Raw genomic sequence first — 21,585 nt, 5'->3', positions numbered from 1 at the left:
TTTTAGCATAATGGAGGTTTAGGTTATTCAGAAAGAGGTGAGGGATACCACATAAAGAATAGTACATGTTCTCCTGCCAGGATTTGGAGAGATTGGGGAGGAATGGTGTTTATATTAGGGATGAAACAAGAAGTGAAGGATGGTGAAAAAGAAGGGCTTAAGGGACTCTCTTAGGAGACTGTGTGTAAGAATAGGGACCAATGTGTAAGGGAGAGAGGGGGAACGGGTGGCATGGGATTGAACTACAGAAGGGTCTCTTGTGACCAGGATAAAGGGAGAGGAGTGGAGGCTTTTGTTTTCGCCACACTATGGCAGACTCATGATGTTTCATATATGAACACATAAGACTTCTAACAATTGGAGGAATGTTGACTTTGTCAAATTGATTTTAAATGATAAACATTTTCCTGCAAATTAAATCACTTCATCATTTTTTATGGTACACTAACCCACTGAGTCTTTGAAGATTTGTTTATTAATGACTAACATTTATAGAGAACTTGGTTTTACATTTTTGCCTTTGATCTTTATAACCACCCTAGTTATTTTCATTTCATAAATGAGGAGACTTAGGCTCAGAATTGCTTTACTTGCCTGTGATTCTTAGTAAGTGTCAGAGGCAAAATTCCAGTAGGGATCTCACCTGCCTCCAAGATCCATTGCTCTTTTCTCTTTGTCAGGGTGTCTCAATTTTTTGTTTTTGTTTATTTGTTTCAGGTACTCAGAACTCACAGCAGCTCAACAACAGCTAATTAGGGAAACTCTTATAACTTGGCTACAAGCTCAGGTAAAATAAAAACAGCAACAAAAGTTTCCCAGTTTCATCCACAGCACAAACCACATTAAGTTTCTGTTTCTGGGTTTGCATATTTTTCCATTGAGGCCTGTTGATAAAAGGACTGGCTTTGGTCTACATAAATTTTCAGAAATAATTCTCTTTCAAAGAAATGTGAAAAACAACTCTATAACTACTTATCAAATTTTATAGAAGATTTCAGCATTGTGATTTTAGATAGACTTTCTAGCATGTCCTTTATCTTGTATCCAAATAATGCATGCTTTTTTAGCTAAAGCAGCCAAATAAGTGTCAGTTCTTGAAGTTTGTACTTAAAGCTGTTCTGCTGTTTCCATGGTGCTTCATGAACTCATTTGAGTGTATGTACTTATGAAGTGCACAAAGACATACTCAGAGTTTGTAGCATGGTTAAGATGTTGACAACCTGATATAGGAAGAACCAAGCCAGTTTCTTACAGTGATTGAAACTCAATAAATGGGTTTTCATATTGGCATTTTGAAAAGAAAGGGGCTTTTTTAGTATATTTTTTAGGTGGTTAAATGAGTTTAAATATACAATATTGCAAGATATAAATGTGATCTTCTGGTGCTGACTACAATGCCATTATGATAGGTTAAATGAGTAATTTGCAATTTAGGTAAATTTGTATGTTCATGAAAGAGAGCACCAGTGGTCCTTTCTTATCTGTTTTATTATAACAGTGACTGAAAGCAAAGGGGCCTCATCTATATGGAGAATTTTTTTTTGGCCTATTTTAGATAATCTGATTCAAAGCAATGTGTAGAAGAAAGACTCTGAGACACTTATTTTAACTACCAAATTGAGAAAAATAATTGAAATGTACACAGTATTTTCATATCATAAAATTATAGCAACTCTTTAGAATTCCATTTGTGAGGTAGCTCACAATTTTTTGTGATTTTGAATGTTCTTTCCTGTAAACCCAAATTTTGTTTATTAACTTTTTTGGCCATCCCTTTCAGCCTAAGATAATGCCTTTTTTTTTTTTTTTTTTTTTTTTTTTTTTGTTATTTTAATCATAGCTTTTTATTTAACAAAATATATGCAAAGATAGTTTTTAACATTCACTCTTGCAAAATATTTTATTCCAGATTTTTCTCTCCCCCACTTTCCCTTTCACCTAGACAACACGTAATTCAACATAGTTTAAACATGCGCAATTCTTTTAAACATAATTCATTTTGTTGAATGAATTCACATCCTCAGTGTAATACGCATTTAACTTAAAAGTTTAGATGAAGATGAAATAAGTTTTACATTTTTTCACTGAATAAATTTTGAAAGCAGTTTATACTGCAAATCTTACTGTTTATTATAGTGTGCTTAGAATGTTTCTGCTTCTTTTAGATGCTGCATCCCCAGCCAGAGAAGACTTTCATTCGAAACAAAGCAGCGCAAGTCTTTGCATTACTCTTCGTTACAGAGTATCTCACTAAATGGCCCAAGTATTTTTTTGATATTCTATCAGTAGTGGACCTTAACCCAAGAGGAGTAGATTTATACCTCAGAATCCTCATGGCTATTGATGCAGAATTGGTAGATCGGGATGTAGTTCATACATCTGAGGCAAGTAACTTTGCGAACTTTGCAACATTGATTTTAGCTTTATATGGATTTTGTTTATTACTAAATGGGTATAGATCTTTGTTGTTTACAATGGAAGATAAGAAAAGATACAAAAATTGCTTTTAAGTGCAATATATTTTTAGATGAAGTAACATTTTAAAGAATAATCCCAAATTTACTAACTGCTTTTCTTTGTCAAGTTTTTTCTAATACAGAAGATATGTAAATTGATGCTTTGAATGTTATCAATCTAGATTATGAAATATATTGGGTTCAGATATAGAATTAACTTTTCTCCAAATGTAGCTTGTACAAAACTATAAAAATATACTTTGTAGTCAGAGTGTCAGTACCAGAGAGTCAGATTTAGTAGAAGTAATGGCAACAGTTTCTCTCCTGGCATAGATATGCCAGAGAAATCTGTTTTGTGATCTTTCTGCTGATGCATCCAGTAAGGTTGGAAGTTTCCTTTGATTTTCATGCTTGGTTGAGCATGAGTTTCATTGCTTTGTACCTTCAATATGTGAATCATATAGCAAACGCTACTTCCTCTGCCAGTATCATCATTTAATAATTGAATATGTACATGTTGTCATAAGACCTCAAGGCATTTGGAGAAGAAAGAAGCTACACCATACCTTGTGAAATTTAAAACATCATAGTAGAAAAAAGGTTTAAACAAATAATGTAAGATTATGTAATGTAATTAATGTAATGGTGGTTCAGTAGAAGTGCCAATAAAGTTTGTACTGTGAAATTAGACTTAAAATGGCATACAGTTATATGCTCCATTGTTGGGAAAAAGTATTTATACATCATTTACTATGTCAGGTACCATTCTTTATAATTCTTCTTATTTGATCCTCACAACCACTCTAAAGTAGGTGCTTTATTCCCATTTTATAGATGAGGGACTTGTTCAGGATCACACCACTAGTGTCAGAAACCATATTTAAGATGTCCTGGCTCCAAATCCCGAGCTTTCATCTCCTGAAATCACAGCCTCCTCTCTTAGCCAGGTTTTCCCTTTTGTGAGCCAACGACTCTTGAGATGTACCATTGTAATCTCGATTTCTAACAATATATACAGCAACTATTCATGTGAGACACTTGGAAAGAGGGAACCCCCTAAAAGTGGTTACTATTCTTCATTGAAGGGGAAGAAATGCTGGATTTTGATTTAGAGAATGAGGTTGTATGTCATTTGTCATTTTGTTAGTCAGATGATGTTGTAAGTTATAGACTATGAACCTTGATTTTCTAAAGTGTCAGGGTTGGACCAGAGCAGAGGTTTCACTCTTGAATGTAGCCTAAATCTACAAAGACACAATAAAGCACAGAAAATAATGACTCTACCCATAGGAGTTCTGATGTTTGGCTTAGTGGTGGCCTTCCCTTTTTTCTTTTGGCATTTGGGACTATTGGACTAGAAGACTTCCAAGGTCCCTTCTAGCTCCAGTCTTCTTGTAAATGTGGTTTATAGCAGAAAACCCCAACTCGAATGTATAGTGTCTAAATCATTTTTAACTTGGCTTAATTACAGCTTTTTTTTTCAGCTTTACAATCACATGTTGAGTTCTGAATGATGTATATTTATGATTTATAGAGTTTGTTGCTGAGAAATAGAAAACAGGACATAAAGAGAATTAGAACAAGCCTTCTTAAACATTTTCTACTCGTGATTCCTTTTCACCTGAGAAATTTTTATATTACCTGATTTACATAGGTATGTAAAATAGGCATACAAGTTAGACATCTTCTGATGATTTATCATAATTTTGTGACCCACAGTTTAAGAAACTGAATTAGAGGACCTTTGGTCTCAGGGCTGATAAATTAAAAAAAAAGTGGTAGGGAGTCTGGCAAAAGCATAATCTGTATTAAACATATGTTTAAATTTTGTTAAATATTTCCCAGTTACATTTTAGTTCCCTTCCCTCATGAGAATTCATGCAAAAAATATTTGCATATTAGTCATGTTCAAAGATTTATCTTAGAGAGAAAAATAAACCAGAAAACTGTGCCATACAAATTTGAAGTTTTATCATATGAAGACATGGGTAGATGTACACAGTTTTATAACTAGATATCTGATGAGATGTTTTTGTTTCAGGAGGCCCGTAGGAATACATTAATAAAAGATACCATGAGGGAGCAGTGCATTCCAAATCTGGTGGAATCATGGTACCAAATCTTACAAAATTATCAGTATACTAATTCAGAGGTAACATGCCAGTGCCTTGAAGTAGTTGGGGCCTATGTCTCATGGATAGACTTGACCCTGATAGCCAATGATAGGTAAGTCTTTTTTTTTTTTTTTTTTTATGAACTTGAAAAATGCATAGTCTAAAAAATTTCATGAATTTGTCTATGTCCTAACCATGTTATATCTCTTCAGGTTTATAAATATGCTGCTAGGTCATATGTCCATAGAAGTTCTCCGTGAGGAAGCATGTGACTGTTTGTTTGAAATTGTAAATAAGGGAATGGACCCAATTGATAAAATGAAACTAGTGGAATCCTTATGTCAAGTGTTACAGTCTGCAGGGTTTTTCAGCATTGAACAGGTCAGTAAGATGACTTGATATTTACTTGGAATGGGAATTTAATTTAATATTTGTAGTTATAAACACCATGTTATAAACTAATTTGAGCTATTTAGTCTTAGTTCTAACACAGCAAGGAAAGTATTTTCAGACCATTTTCATTCTCTGATGAAATCACTTTTAAAAAACACATGTTCTTAAAATCCTTGCTGATCTGTCATAGAAATAGAGACTAAAGAATTTTATTGGTATTGGAAATTTTCAAATGAGGATACTCCCTCTCTCAGTGCAGATCAGTATCTTCTCTGCAGCTTACAGTTTTTGTAGCCCCAAATCCTGAGAGAAGTTAAGGGATTTTCTCAAGGATTGAGCAGGGAATGTAAATGAAATCTAGGTTGAGATCTGAGTCTGTTGTGTCTTGCTACCTTTCATGCTGGAACTCTGTCATGAATATTGGAAGAGAAGCTAGTACTCTTTAATATTATGTTCTACTTCCGGGCTTAGTGATACCTTGCTAACTATACTGGCCATAAGATCTTCATTTATAGATTGATTTGCCACAGAACTATTCAAACAGTTTTAAGTTGTTAAAGGATTCATTGCTTGAGGGAGATCTTTGAATAACAAATCAATTTTGCAAATAATAATTTTAGGCTATTTTTAGTTTTAAGAAGGGCAAAAAAAAAAAAAGCTTTGTTTTTGGTGTTAGAAATGTTGGGCCCATTTCAAAGGGTATTTACAATTTTTTGAAAGTCTTTTTTAAGTTTAAGGGGCAGCTAGGTGGCAAAGTGGATAGAGTACCAGCCCTGAAGTCAGGAGACCTGAGTTCAAATCTGGTCTCAGACACTTAAACACTTGCTAGCTGTGTGATCCTGTGTGATCCCCAATTGCCTCAGTATAAAAAAAAAAAAATTCAGCTCTGTAACCTTACCTTTCCTTTCAAATTTTCTTGAAAGATATTCTTAATTCACCTTTGAATTGGTGACTCGGTGCCATTTGTGTTAAATTAATGGGAGCTATTCATTGCTTTTAAGAAATCATAGCATTGTAATGCCCTAAATCAAAAATACTAATGACAAAATAGTAACTTTTTCTAGTTTTTCCTAGAGACTCAAAAGTGTTTGTGTATTAAGAGCTTTATGAGATGTTTAACAACTTTAATTTATTTCTTATGTTTCTCACCGATTATTTCTCCTGACATTTAATGCTCTTTGTTTTTTCTAGTAACTGAATAGTTAATACTTGATTGTAAAAATGACCTAAAATGATGAATAGAGAAAATTTATTAGAACACATCTCTCTCTCCCCCCATATATATATATATATGTGCGTGTGTGTATGTATACATGTTTCTAGCATCAAATGTGATATAAATACTAGAAGCTAATTTATTAATATTTATCCTCTAAAAGGAATTTCTGCTTATTTTTTAAAGCAATGTTATTGATGTCTTAGTTTTAAAAAAACTTGTACTGTTTAAGATAATTTTTGTATCGGTGGGGCTTTCAATTGTATATAATAAGCTAATGATATTATATATTGCTTTCAGGAAGAAGATGTGGACTTCTTAGCCAGATTTTCTAAGCTAGTTAATGGAATGGGGCAGTCATTGATAGTCAGCTGGACTAAACTGATTAAGAATGGGGATATGAAGAATGCTCAAGAGGCACTACAGGCTATTGAAACAAAAGTGGCTCTAATGTTACAGCTACTAATTCATGAGGATGATGATATCTCCTCTAACATTATTGGATTTTGTTATGATTACCTTCACATTTTAAAACAGGTAAGATGATAGTAAGTTTCAGAAATAATTCTGTGCCAAAGTAATTATCATATTTAATTTTCGACTTTGAAATGTCAATGTCTCATGTAATAGGATCTTATCAAACATGGCTTATTTGAATTCGTATAAACAGATTAATTCACTCTGTGATTTCATGGATGTGGTTTTTTCTTTCATTCTTTTTAACTTTGTTCTGTCATAGACATTGTGTCAGTTTCATATGCCCTCGAAAATAATTTGCAGAGCTTGAGGTAGAATGGTCTCTAAGGCAGAATTTCAGTTCCATTCTTAAATTTTGTAGACCAAGTCAATAAGCACTTTTCAAATGTTTATTACATGTCAGGCATGCTACTAAGCTTTGGGAACACAAAAATAGAAAGACAGTCTCTCCCTTCAAGAAACTTGTATTCTAATGGAGGAGGACAACACACAGTTTAGAGAAAGACAAAGAGAATAACTTGGAGGGAGCATTGTAGTAAAAGCATAGCATGGAATGAAGATATGGATCTCTTCAGAGTCTTTAAAACGATCAGGAATAGTCAGAACATGAAGCTACATGGATGGAGGGTTCTTTCCAGGGAAAGAGGTCCATTTATAGTGCAGAAAATCCAGCAATCACAGGAGTGGACAGTTCTTAATGTAGGAGAAGTCCAGGTTGAAGAGATTTTGGGGACACGGATGTTAGAGGAAGTCCAAGTGGGGTCCAGGATGGAGTCAAGAATATAAACCTGGCTGGCTTTGGCATCTTCAAAATAGAGATTTTAGGAGAAGCCAGCCAATCAGATGTCAGGTTCTGCAGGTACTTCCAGTGTAAGATGTCCAAAATGAAGAGATTTCCCTGACGTGGTAGAGAAAGTGTAGAGAGAATTGAAGGCCATTGTGTTTTGATAAAGAGATCATGTTGACATCTTTCCAGCCAAATAGTAAGCCATGTAACACTCTTGTTTTATGCAGTATTTATGTATATTAGACTTGTTTCAAACTCTTTAACTAGAAGTCTATTTCAGTACTATTCCCAACATGTTGCTGAGAGTAGATATGACCCTAAATCTTATTAAAGAGTAAGTCATTGTAACTCATGAGCTGGTAGGCTGTGTAAACCAAAAAGACATCTACTGTGGCCTGGCAGTTAACTCTGTCAATGTTTTGAGGATTGGCCTAGCTATATATTTCTCATGAGGAGTGGCTTCCATGTTGAATTTGGGCCATAGAAATTCATGAAGACTGCTTATCAGTAGAAAGAAAGTTTAGTCTCTTTCATTAAAGGAAAATTCACCAACATGTCGTCAGATGAAAATGAAATAAAAGTAAAAAATTAAAATTAGTAAAAATTGGTAAGCAAATAAATTTCCTTTAAAAAAATCATAAAATCATATCTTCATAAATATAAGTTGGTTTTACCTTTTTTTTTTTTTTTAATAGCTCACAGTGCTCTCTGATCAACAAAAAGCTAATGTAGAGGTAAGGCTGAGATTTCTCCCTTTATTGAATATTATTGTAAATTGATAATGGAGTGTTAATTGCATAAAGGTCTGGAATAATACATAAAACATGTCATTCTTAATGTGTAAGTAACTGAACATGAAGCTTAAAGAAATTTCTTTGTTATAGGCAATCATGTTGGCCGTTATGAAAAAATTGACATATGATGAAGAATATAACTTTGAAAATGAGGTGAGTTTCTTATGTCTTTGATAGAATATATTATGTAGGAATTTAGTTGTATCTTTAAAACTAACCAGAGATTTTAAGTTTCATTAGTATTTGAATTCTTAAAAAGGCATGTGAGAAATTTTTCAAATTTTAAGAAATTTGAATATAAAACCATTTAGTTACCAAATTTTATTTTTAATATTTTCATATGCATTAACATTTTCATCGGTGATTTAACTTTTAAACTTAATGAACCACTAAATTAATCCCTTTCTTGGAGCTTAAATAATGTAATGGTAGCTTTTTGTTCTCAGCTTTGAGCAATGTAGATCCAACTGCTCTAATATTGATGGGCTTAAGGACTGGATCCAAATGGGAGGGGGGAAGTCCATTGTAGTTTTGGTCACATTGAATGTTCTATTCATAGGTTGTTGTAAGCAGGATGAAGATCCTGTAAGTTTGTTCATCTTTGGAGTCTTGTTTTTCTGAAGTAATAATGGTCTACTTCTCAGTCATATATTCTCCAGTGAGGCTGCCTGATTGATAGGTGTCCCTAGATAAATACAAGAATTTTGAATAAAGGGTAGAATTGATGTGCTTGATCAATTTTAAAGGCCTTGAAGTAATTTTAAACAAATTTAGATTTTTTTAGGACTTGTTGGGTTAGTAAGAGGAGGAGCTAGATTTTTCTAATGAATGAAACAAATATTTTATAATGTCACAGATGATTTTCCTTTTTCTCCCTTCTCCTAGCCATCCTCCAGTCATCTACCCAAAGAATCTTGTAAGGTATGGGTCTGACCATACCACTTCTCACTAAACATTATCACTGACTCCTTAATGCTTCTAAAATAAATAGCCTGACTCTAGTCCCACCTTTTCAGAATTTTTTGTATTATTCACTTTGCCTACTCTATATTACATAAAAATAGGACTAATCAATCTCTCTAATCCACTGTGTTATCTCCTCTACCTGAAATATACTTCGTTTTTTTGTCTTTTTTTTTTTTTTTTTTTTTTTTTTGGCCTAAAGCAATTGGGGTTAAATTCCAGGGTCATACGAAGCTGGATTTGAACTCGGGTCCTGCCAGTGCTTTATCCACTGTGACATTTAACTGCCCCCATTATATGTCCTTAAGGAGCCCTCCTCGCCTTAAAGTCTTCCCTCATAGCAATTTGGAAATATCCCCAAAGGGCTTAAAATTATGCATACTCTTAGATCCAGCAATACCACTACTAAATCTATATCTCAAAGATCGTGAAGAAGGGGAAAGGACCTACACATGGACAAAAATATTTGTAGCAATTTTTTGAAGTAAATTGAGGGGCTGCCCATCAATTGGGGAATGGTTGAGCAAATTGTGGTATATGAATGTAATGGAATTACTATTGTGCTGTAAGTAATGATAAACATGTAGATTTCCGGAAAGACTGGTGCTGAGTGAAGTGACCAGAATGGAATGTTGAACCATAGTAACAACAACTTGAACAGTGATCATCTATGATTTAGTTTTCTCTTTACTGTGATGCAAGAAAATTTCAAAAGACTCAAGACAAAAAATGCCATCTGCATCTAGAGAAACAACCATGGAGTTTGAATGTAGGTCAAAGCATACTATTCCTTTGTATCCCTGTTACATAATAAGATGTCATATATGTGGTAAATATTTAATGAATATTACACATGCTAATTCCCTTGTGTAAAGAACTTCTTACTAATAAAAATCAGTGAAAAACCTAGAAGATTGAATGGGGAAGGGGAAAAGACATTTTATCTTATGTATCTAGTAGTACATAACAGCAACTCAAGACTAGGACTTGGACAAGACTGTGTTTATATAAATATGACTATGCTTTAAGATGTACCATAATTTAGAAATCTAAATGTTTATATTTTTAAAAATAATTTCAGAATCAAACAAATCTCACCACAAAATAGACAAGAAACTAGAGAGATTAATAGGATCTCTGGAGAAAATTTGAATAAAGACAGAAAAGAATATACCTTTTCTTGGTAGTATATGGCATTTATACTTAAAATTTATACTTATAAACATTAAACACTTATACACTAAATTGACCATGTTAAGACATAGAAACTTAACAGTCAAACACAGAAAGGCAGAAATAGTAAATGCTTTCTTTTCAAACCATATGTTCAATAAAGGGTTAGGGAAAGACAAACCAAAAACAATTGGAATGAACAACAAATCAGAGAAACAATCCATAATTTCATTAAGAGAATGACAATATTGATACTACATGCCAAAATCTATGGGATGCCAAAACAATTCTTAAGGGGAAAACAACTATTGAACTAATAAAACTAGAGGGTTTTTTTTTTTGTTTTGTTTTTTTGTTTTTGTTTTTGAAAACAACAAAATAGGTATAAACCGTTAGTTAATTTGATTAGAAAAAAGGAAAGGAAAAAAGATACATCAGCTTCAAAAATGAAAAGGATGAACTTAATACCAATGAAAAAGAAATATAATTAGGAGCTATTTTGCCCAACTTGTGTGGCAGCAAAACCAACAACCTAATCAAAAGCATGAATATATCAAAAAATAAATTGCCCAGATTAACAGAAGAGGAAATAAATTATTTAAATAGTCCTATTTTAGAAAAAGAAATTGAATAAGCCAGTAATGAATTCCAGGGCCAGATGGATTTACAATTGAATTCTACCAAGCATTTAAAGACCAGCCAATTCCAATATTATGTAAACTATTTTAAAAAATAGACAAAGAAGTCCTGCCACATTCCTTCTGTGTCACAAATATGGTACTGATACCTAAACCAGGAAGAGCCAAAACAAAGAAAATTATAGATCAGTCTCCTAATGAATATTGAAAAATCATTTCAGGGTGAAGATGAAGCTATGTTTGTAGAATATAGAAAACAACTGAAATTATTGTTGGATCGGCTTGCTCAAGTGTCCCCAGAGTTGTTGCTGGCTTCTGTTCGTAGAGTTTTTAGCACTACGCTACAGTAAGTTTTTTTTTTGTGTGTGTGTGTGTGTGTGTGTGTAACTTTAGTTTGAAAGCTTATGTGTTTCTTAAAGTTTGAAGTATTAATTTTAGTTTAGTGTGGGCTAGAATTGGTTTGGGATTGACATCAATCTAAGAACATGAGGCGGAGGAAGTAGAGCCTGAGACACAAATAATGAGGCAGCATCATGGTAGATAGGGTCCTTGCCTTTAGAGTTAGAAATGTATGGATTTGAGATCCGACTCTACTGCTCATCAGCTGACTTGTAAGCCAGTTAGTGTAGCACTAGGGGCCTTTATTATCTTTATTCTGCTTTGAGTTTTGTTCCAAAATTTGAATTCTTCTGAGCCTAACATCTGGACAAATGCCATATGTTTTGTGCCAAACTCCTCACTATAGACCATAGAAAACATCACATTTTAAAATTTTTTCTAGCATTCCACTTAGTGTGTTCCTTATTTCAAATATAGCTGCTCATTAAAACCTTCATTGTTAACCATGGGAGATTGTTTCTTGAATGCTTCTATTTGGTTATGTAAAAGTGACAAACATTTCTAGTGTTTTATATGTGTTGTTGTTATGGGATCAATTGGGAAAAATAAGAGAATGTAAAATATATGAAATGGTCATGTATAAATGGTGTCATTTGCAAGCAGCAATGAATATCTTTACTTAATTGTTCTCAAAACATTTCAAATTGAAGAGAAATGTAATTAGCATTTCTTTTAAACATGAACTGCATGTTTTTTTTTGTTTGTTCCTTTAATCTCGATAAGTTGTTATATTTTCCTGGTAATTCCAAGACTGCTTTAAGTAATAAAAAGTGCATTTCATTATTTTCTATTTCTTAAGACATTGGGATCTACAACTGTAGAATTGGTGACATATTTATGTATATCACATTGATACCATATCTTTTTTTGTCAGGAATTGGCAAGCTACAAGGTTTATGGAAGTCGAAGTAGCAATAAGATTGCTATATATGTTGGCAGAAGCTCTTCCAGTTTCTCATGGTGCCCACTTCTCAGGTGATGTTTCAAAAGCTACTGCTTTGCAAGATATGATACGAACTGTGAGTATTTGAGTAATGATTGTAGAGTTTATTTTCTTAAATAACACATGAATTCCCCAGGAAATAATGGAAATCTTTAACTAATTTCTCATTTTTTTCCCCACTGTAGTTGGTAACATCTGGTGTCAGTGCCTATCAGCATACATCAGTGACATTAGAGTTCTTTGAAACCATAGTCCGATATGAAAAGTTTTTTGCCGTTGAACCTCAACACATTCCTTGTGTTCTAGTAAGTACATTAATTCTACATTTGTTACTTTGTTGGTGCACTCTGTGCTTTTAACTTCTACCTTATGTGTGCCTAGTTTTTATATAGAAGTTGGATAGATTAGGGCCTGTCTGCCAGGAACTTAAGGATATTGCAATAAATCATAAGAATGACGCAGAGATTACAAGGTACATGTTATGCAAAAGCATGAAAAAATGTAAAAGCACTTTGGTTTTCCCTTTTAGATGGCATTTTTAGACCAGAGAGGTCTGCGCCATTCTAGTCCAAAAGTACGGAGCAGAACTGCTTATCTCTTCTCCAGATTTGTCAAGTCCCTCAAGTAAGTGGAAACTATTCTGCTGCTAGCCTTTGACTTATTTTTTTTAAACATTTAATTGAAAGATTTTGTTTAATAAGTTTGTCTGAAATAACTGCTTAAATTCTTTCCCAAGGGGGCAGCTAGATGGCGCAGTGGATAGAGCACCAGGCCTGAATTCAGGATGACCAGAGTTCAAATCTGGTCTCAGACACTTAACACTTCCTAGCTGTGTGATCCTGAGCAAATCACCTAACCCCAGCCTCGGGGGGGAAAAAAATTCTTTCCCAAAATGATGATAGTTTGATCTTAATTCTACTTGAACTTATTCCTTGAAACATTCGCTATTTACTGAAAGAAATATTTCTTGTGATTTTGTTCCATGTTATGATCTTTCATTCACATTAACTACTATAATTTGTTTCCTTTTTAAAAATCTTTTTTTTTTGTGTATAGCTTCTGCTCCCATCTAAACTGCCAATCACTAATATTTTTTTCCAATTACATGTAAAGATAATTTTCAGCATTTTGAATTCCAAATTTTTCTCCCTTCTTCCTTTCCCTCCCCTAAGACAGCAAGCAATCTAATATATGTTATATACGTGTACAATCATGTCAGTCTCATTTGCTGTTTTGAATCATGTAGGTGGTGTTTGCTTTGGCCTTCTAGTCTGGAAAAAGATCTGGTTTGTTCAGTTTTCTGAAGTACTCCAGTCCACCTATGTGTGGGTGGGCATTCTTGTTATTGACTTAATACGATTATGGATCATACTTTAAGTATGGCCAAGTTTGGGTTTGGGAAGGTTTAGCATTTTTTCCCCATTAATTAGAATTACTTGTACATATAGTTTTGATTCACTTATTGCAATGTTGTCCTGCTTCCAAAATAGGTTTTATATATTTATTTCCCTGGGCTTTCAGGCATTTTATTTAAAATCTTTCTCTTTTTTCCCCCAAACATTTTATTCAGTAAACAAATGAATGCTTTCATTGAGGACATTTTGAATAGAATACAAGACCTGTTGGAGCTTTCTCCACCTGTAAGTATCAGTTTTTCTATTAATAGGTTTTCACATATGGGTCCTTAGGAGCATAAAAGTAGCAAATATAAAGAACCAAGAACCTTTTGATGCTGATAATTACCAATTAATTTCATTTCAAAATCCTCTCGTTGTTTGAAATATTAGTGATGGAACTTACTCTGGAAACTACTGCTTTGTACAGAGCTCTTCCTGGCAGTCATTTTCACTGATTACTGCATTTGGGTCGCTGTCACATGGGGTGGAAAATTCAAGGAATAGTAAGACTTGTCATGACTAATGACAATTAGGCAAGAACATCTGGTTAAATGAAATCTCTTCCAGATGTATTTAATCCTGCTTTATTATCTTTTCATCAAAAGATGTTAATTCTAATGTCTTCCAGCTTAATAAAATTTCACTTTATAGCAAAGGCTCATTAGACACAATTGGGCATCTTTACTCTTCCAGGCAAATTTTTTAGGAAAGTTTGAACTGACTTGTCAGTTGACAAATTCACCTGTTCTCCAACATCCCACCCCCCAACCCCCTTCATTTGTCTCTTAAGATACACCGGAAGAGTTTATTTCCATTTCCTTAAAAAGTTCCTTAGCAGCTCTCTCTGGTTGCTCTACTGATTGCAACTACAGGTTGCATACTGATGAGAACTCTCTAGTACAAAAACTATTAGATGTTTTTAGACAGATTTTAGACAATAAGTATATATAATGATTTACATTTACCCAAGAAAGTCCTGACTCAAAACATTTAGTTTGTCTCAAGTTTATTGATAAAAGATGTTTCTAAATAATTTGGCATTTCATTTTATATGAGATATATTTTGGAAAGAGACATGTAAAATAGGGATTTTCATAATTTCAAGGCAAGCAGAGCAATTTCTTTTCAGTGTCTTTTTAAAGATTGGATTTATGTTATCTTGTTACCTAATAATACTTGGAAGATTTTTTTTGTCCAAGTTTTGTGAAAAGTGGCCATGCAAATGAAAAAATATATAAAAATTAGCCTATGAAAATATAAGTAAATATTTAGTAAAGTGATCCTATGGAAAAACTGGCTTATAATTTATTTGGATTTTTTTGTAATCTGTCAGAAATGCTTGCAAATGTAATTTTTCTATTTTAATACTTAAAAACTAAGTTCTGAAAACCCTGATTTTTAGCATTTGAATAAGATTTGTTTCAAATTCACACTTGAATTTGTGTTTTTCAAAGAACACTAATGTCTTATTTTTATCTTAACCTTTGTCAATCCATAAACAGCTACAAAAAGTTTTTACAAATAAGAAACAGACAGATCTTGTCCAGGTTCCTCCTGACATCCCACCCTCACTCCTTACCCCGCCCAATAGAATTTAAACTACAGGTTTTTTGATTTATAACAATTCGTTTATACTTAGTATAATGCAACTATTTAAAATAGCTATGCATAAATGGACTTTTAAATGTTTTCTGAATAACTTATTCAGATCAGTTTTTGAAAATCGGTTGTTCTTTTTTTGACTCATTCTGTGGTTGTTGCTCATCTTATTTTTATGAGCAAATGGAAGGAACTAGAACTTCATTAAAGAAAATAAATCTTGTTCTAGGAAAATGGTTACCAGTCTTTGCTGAGCAGTGATGATCAGCTTTTTATTTATGAGACCGCAGGAGTACTAATTGTGAATAGTGACTACCCAGCAGAAAGAAAACAGGCTTTAATGAGGAATCTGTTGACTCCATTAATGGAAAAGTTTAAAATTTTGTTAGAAAAATTGATGCTGGCACAAGATGAAGAAAGGCAGGCAGCCCTAGCAGACTGTCTCAATCATGCTGTTGGGTTTGCCAGGTGAGTATAAATAATATTTTTTTTTTTTAAATAAAGAATTGCATCAATAAAACAATTCTTAAGAAATGAAATAAGGAATAACCATTTGATCTTGTGAGAGTAGGTCAAGTCTTCAAATTAAAAAGCTGTTTAGTGGAATCCAAAAATAATGCTAAGTAATTCCATTTTATTCAGACTCCTTAAACTTTGAGCTCTTAATATATTAATCCTTTGGGGGTCACTAAAGCCTGCAGATTTGGAGATTTTGAAACCTTATGCCTGTCCTTAACATTGATAAATGAGGGGTCTTGAGATTCTTAAGGACTTTTATGTCATTTTAAAAATTAAAATTAAAAGTCATTTTTAATGACAAGTCATTTGAATACTGGATCATCGTTCTCAGTGTTCTCCTTTTGCAAGAGAACAGTGCTTGCTACTAATTCAAGAAGGGAAAAATAAGTCATAAAATTTGAGCAGTGAAAGAAATCTTGTACTATTCTAACTCATACCTTATAGGAATTCCCATGATAATATATCTACAAGTGGACATAAGTCTGAAAATTGTTATCAAAGATACAGAGATATAAATAGAAGCCACATGCATTACAGCTTTTGATTAAAAAAAAAAACAACAAATTCTATATTGACTAGAAGGTTGTATTATCAGTTGAGCTCATTATTTTCAGGAAATTGGGTACATAGAAATTGTTAAAGTATTTTTTCTCTGTTCTTTATACTTTCTTACCAATGTCTTTTAACATCCTTTTCATCAAAAAGGATCATGATTGCCATTCATTATATTTCACATTTTTCAGGTGTATTGCATTCCCATACAAATATGTATGGGAATATATCCTAATAATCCTAAGGTAAAAATTAGTGATTAGACTCACATGGGAACAGGAGCCCCTGTAATGTGGACAAGGGTTCCTGCAGGCACATATTGACTTAGAGAAAGATACACATTAAAACTGTCCACATTAATTTATAATGTTAATAATATAATTAATGTGTATTTTTGTTTTAAATATTTCTCAGTTATATTTTAATCTGGTTGCCTGGGTAGTGTTTAAGTGTTTGATACTTACTAGAAATAATTGTGCTACCAAAACAGTAGCACAAAAACTATAGTTTTTTTCTTGGTTTAAGTAGAGCAAATTTTTAAATTTTACTTTTTATTTTCTCCCTCTTTCCCTTCTACCCCCTCCCATAGACAGCAAGCAATCCAGTAAAGGTTAGACATAATATTTCATTTTTCCAAATACATGTAAATAGTATGCAACATTCATTTTTTGTAAAAGATGTTCTAAATTTTTCTCCCCTCTCTGCAAAGTAACGAGTAATCTGATAGTGGTTAGACATGTGCAATCCTTTTAAACATATTTCCATATTTGTCATCAACATTCATTTTTGTAAAGACTTAGACATTTTTCTTCCTCTCTTCCTTACCTCCCCTTCCCCCCAAGACCTCAAGCAAGTAAAGCAAATTATATTGACAGCCTTTTCCATTTTCTAATCTGGATGCTAATATGTAATATGAAGTTTCAATTAAGTTTTCAATTTTATTTACACAGCCGAACAAGTAAAGCTTTCAGCAACAAACAAACTGTGAAACAGTGTGGCTGTTCTGAGGTTTATTTGGACTGTTTACAGACGTTTCTGCCAGCCCTCAGCTGTCCTTTACAGAAGGAGATTCTCAGAAGTGGTGTGCGTACTTTTCTTCATCGAATGATCATTTGTTTGGAGGAAGAGGTTCTTCCCTTCATCCCTTCTGCCTCAGAACACATGCTCAAAGACTGTGAAGCTAAGGACCTTCAGGAATTCATTCCTCTCATCAACCAGATTACAGCTAAGTTCAAGGTATGGATTTGTCTGAGATCTCCCTAGCTTTAGGCTCCTTCTGGCCTGTAGTTTGTTATGCTTATTGTAAAGAAAGTGGCACACACCCTTTTCTGCATTCCACCTTCTCCTCACTGTTCCAGCCAAGTGTAACTCACTTTTTTCTTACTGAAAAAATGGGTTCCTCAGATTCCAAGGGAAGTCTGTTTTCAGTAGAGAGTTAGGAGCTAAGTGGTATACAAATAGTCACGTGCCTATGTGCTCCTTCCGTGGTTTGATTAGATGTAGGCAGTGATCACAGCTTCTCCATTATCTAGAGTATTCCTAGAAAACTTGAAAGTATTCCTACAATCTAAAGATGAGTTGTGTTGTCTGAAAAGCAATCTATTGCCTCCAGGGTGATCCATCCCATCATGTTCCTTGAAGAATAGAGATTAATAGTAAAACAGACTAATGACCTAATTTTTTTTTTTTTTTTTTTTTTTTTTTTTGGTTAATTTAATATTTAACATTGCTTTTGACTACCTGGTTCAGGAGTGACATAGATCACTAGTTGTCCTTCAGGGATGAGCTCCTCCCTGGGGTCCTCATGTGTTAACTATAGCCCAGTACTTCCAGGTCCAGCTCATCTCATCAGCTTTTCCTGCCCCAGCAGGCAGCTTCTGCATTCATGAGGTCATCTATTCTCTAACAGCCTTGTCATCTGGACCATTTGACCTAATGCTATGTTGGAACTGGCTTATAGGGGCTTAAGCTGGTTATTAAATTTTCCATGTGAGCATTTGAATTTTAAAGATAAGTCAACCCCACTTTACAGAGCATAAAAAATTGTGTTAATTGTCTAGACTTAAGTGATCGAGAAATATTAATAGTGCTGAGTAAACTTGAAAGTGGGAAAATGTTTCATCTTCCTCTCCTATACCCCCAGAATCTTTTTTGGGGGCCCTCCTGTTCTAAGGGATGGCTGTCTTGTGTGACCCACTGTACTTGGCTTCTGACCAGCCATGTTTGAGCTCTGGTTCATTGCTGCTAGAAAAGGAAAAGTTCACCCTTTCAGCTAATCCTCTCCTAATGATCCTGAAACATTGCACTTCCTAGTGTATGTCACATCACTTTTTCCAGTTTTTGAGTAATGAAGTTTTTTTGTTGTGTGCTTTTTTTTTTTGTTTGTTTGTTTGTTTTGTTTTTTTCTATTTAACTTTAGAGAATGAAGGCAAAGGTCAGTCTTAGTGCTCAGGGCTTGCAAAATAAGGATCTTTGTTTCTCTTCCCCAGGCACAGGTGTCACCATTTTTACAGCAAATGTTCATGCCCTTACTTCATGCCATTTTTGAAGTATTGCTTCGCCCCGCAGAAGAAAATGACCAATCTGCTGCTTTGGAAAAACAGATGTTGAGGAGGAGTTACTTCGCTTTCCTGCAGACAGTTACAGGCAGTGGAATGAGTGAAGTTATAGCAAATCAGGGTGAGAAAGAACAGTTTTTTTTAAAAAAACTAAATCTTAGCTGGTATATTACTGTAGAAGTTTTTTTTAGTGGGGTAGTTGAGCATTTTTAATAGCTTTTAATTTTTTCCAAATACATGCAAAAGTTTTTAATATTCACCTTTGCAAAACCTAGTGTTTCAGAATTTTCTCCCTCTTTCCCTTCTACCTCCTCCCATAGACAGCAAGCAATCCAATCTAGGTTAGACATGAGCAGTTCAAACATTTCCAAATTTGTTCTGCTGCACAAGAAAGATCATACCAAAAAGTGAAAAGAAAAAACAAACAAGAACTGAAAATGTTATATGCTTTGATCCACATTCATTCCCTATAGTCCTCTTTATGGATGTGGATGGCTATTGAAATAGCCATCAATCAGGTCATTGTTGAAAAGACATCACAATTGATCACCACACAACCTTGTGGCTATATACAATGTTCTTTTCATTCTACTCACTTCACTTAGCATCAGTTCATGCAAGTCTTTTCAGGCTTTTCTGAAATCAGCCTGCTCTTCGTTTCTTATACAACAATAATATATTCCATTACATTCATGTATCATAACTTCTTGAGTCATTCCCCAATAGTCATCCATTCAGTTTCCAGTTACTTGCCACTACAAAAAGGGCTGTTATAAACACTTGCACAAGTGAGTGTCTCTTTCCCTTTTATGATCTCTTTGTGATATAGGCCCAATAGAAACACTGCTGGATCAGAGTAATAGCCCTTTGGGCACAGTTCCAGATTGCTCTCCAGAATATTTGGATCCATCCACAGCTCCAACAATGTATTAGTGTTCTAGTTTTACCCATAACCCTTCCAAATATTCATCATTTTCATTTCCTGTTGTTTTAGCACACCTAAGAGGTGTGAAGTAGTATCTCTAGAATTGTCTAACAGTTCTCTAATATTTACAACATTTTTTAAATATAACTAGAAATGGTTTTAATTTCTTCTAAAAATGGTCTATTATTGTCCTTTGACCATTTGTCAATTGGGGAATTACTTGTATTATAAATTTGAGTCAATTCTCTATACATTATAGAAATGAAGCCTTTTTATCAGAAACACTGGTTATAAAATTTCTCAATTTTTTGCTTCCCATTTAATCTTGGCTGCATTGGTTCTGTTTGCACAAAACCTTTTTTAATTTAATGTAATCAAAATTATTCATTTTGCATTTCATAATGTTCTCTAGTTCTTATTTGGCTATAAGGGAATTGGGCATTTTAAACAAATGCTGTATGGGATTAAAAATCCCCAACCTACAAGAAAAACCACTGAGACAGAGCTCTGAGCCACTGGAACTTTTTTTAAAAGGTCTGTATTCCTCTCTAATGAAGGGGGACCTCAAGTTAATCTCAAGTCTTCTTCATGATTTGAGATACCTCCTTCTTTTGGGCCTTATTTTCATAAGATTTAATAGTAGATTTTATACTTGAACGTGGCTAAACAAAGTGCAGAATCCCATTGGTTGATCTTGCTTCATGGGCCAAAAAATGACCCATCAGCTAGAAATGGTGTATCAATATGGGGTGGTTGGAGCGTGGGGTGCCTTTCATAAAACAGTCAGTCACCTCACATTGAACAAGAGAAAATTGTCTGGAAGTACAAAAATAAGTTGGGCTTTGAGTCACCTCTTCTATTCTGTGCTTGGTCACATGACAAGGAAAAATACTAAGGGAATTAGTTTCCTATGAGAAGTTAGAAATCCATAGCTCACAGCTCTTTGAGTCCTGACATACCGAGCTTATCATCATCTCTGCAAACCTATCAGACTGATTAGTACTGGAATAGAGTAGGGAGCCACATGATTTGGCACAACTTATTAAGGACCTACTATGTGCCAGACACATGCACTAAGTCTTGATGTCATAGAAAAGAGTTACGAGCCAGGCCTTGTACTATAGGAACTTAACAGGCTCGTGGGGGAGACAGCATGGAAACACAAATATACATAAAGCAAGCTATAGACGGGATGAAGGGGAGATAATTTACAGAGGGAAGGCCCTGGAATGAAGTGAAGTAGAGGCCCACTGCCCATAGAAGGTAGGGTTTGCCTTTTGACTTAAAGGAAGCTGTGAGTCCAGAGATTATTGACAGCCAAACAGCATTGTTGTAATTGATCTTGGAGGCAATAGGGGAAGCCTGTGAACGTTATGGGGGAAATAGTGAGGATGGAGTGTTAGGTACTCACATCTCCCCTTTAGTGGCTGAATGCAGGAGAAGTTTGAAGCTAGAAGAGTCACCAGAGCACTTATACTGCAGGGGTATCACTCTGCCAAAGAAGAGGTGGGGAGGCAAGCCTGCTCACCTGCTTAAGGGTGGGAGGTAGTAAGGAGGCCCACAAGATCTCCTGTGTGAGCTTCCACTGACGTTGGTAGCAGCCCAATAGGGGATATAGGGGAGAAAGATTCAGCTAGAATGTCTCAGACTGTTCCTGGTGTGGATGCTCTTAAAGAACAGCT

At 34.3% G+C, this 21,585-nt stretch overlaps 1 protein-coding gene across 2 annotated transcripts in view; it reads left to right on the top strand.

The window, feature by feature from the left end:
• The window catches only part of XPOT (exportin for tRNA), a 41,933-nt gene that overhangs the window by 12,388 nt on the left and 7,960 nt on the right, over window positions 1-21,585 (top strand). For both annotated transcript variants that reach the window (XM_074269748.1, XM_074269747.1), the window contains exons 5-19: window positions 718-787; window positions 2,166-2,384; window positions 4,498-4,682; window positions 4,783-4,951; window positions 6,480-6,716; window positions 8,139-8,177; window positions 8,328-8,390; window positions 11,233-11,357; window positions 12,285-12,429; window positions 12,539-12,658; window positions 12,883-12,977; window positions 13,924-13,993; window positions 15,579-15,817; window positions 17,371-17,656; window positions 18,910-19,099. In XM_074269748.1, the coding sequence (XP_074125849.1) occupies window positions 718-787; window positions 2,166-2,384; window positions 4,498-4,682; window positions 4,783-4,951; window positions 6,480-6,716; window positions 8,139-8,177; window positions 8,328-8,390; window positions 11,233-11,357; window positions 12,285-12,429; window positions 12,539-12,658; window positions 12,883-12,977; window positions 13,924-13,993; window positions 15,579-15,817; window positions 17,371-17,656; window positions 18,910-19,099 (2,252 nt within the window). The remainder of the gene's footprint in view (window positions 1-717; window positions 788-2,165; window positions 2,385-4,497; window positions 4,683-4,782; window positions 4,952-6,479; window positions 6,717-8,138; window positions 8,178-8,327; window positions 8,391-11,232; window positions 11,358-12,284; window positions 12,430-12,538; window positions 12,659-12,882; window positions 12,978-13,923; window positions 13,994-15,578; window positions 15,818-17,370; window positions 17,657-18,909; window positions 19,100-21,585) is intronic.

This window comes from Sminthopsis crassicaudata, chromosome 5 (genome assembly GCF_048593235.1).
Source record: "Sminthopsis crassicaudata isolate SCR6 chromosome 5, ASM4859323v1, whole genome shotgun sequence".
Lineage (NCBI taxonomy): Eukaryota > Metazoa > Chordata > Mammalia > Dasyuromorphia > Dasyuridae > Sminthopsis > Sminthopsis crassicaudata.
This window is presented reverse-complemented; position numbering and strand designations above follow the sequence as displayed.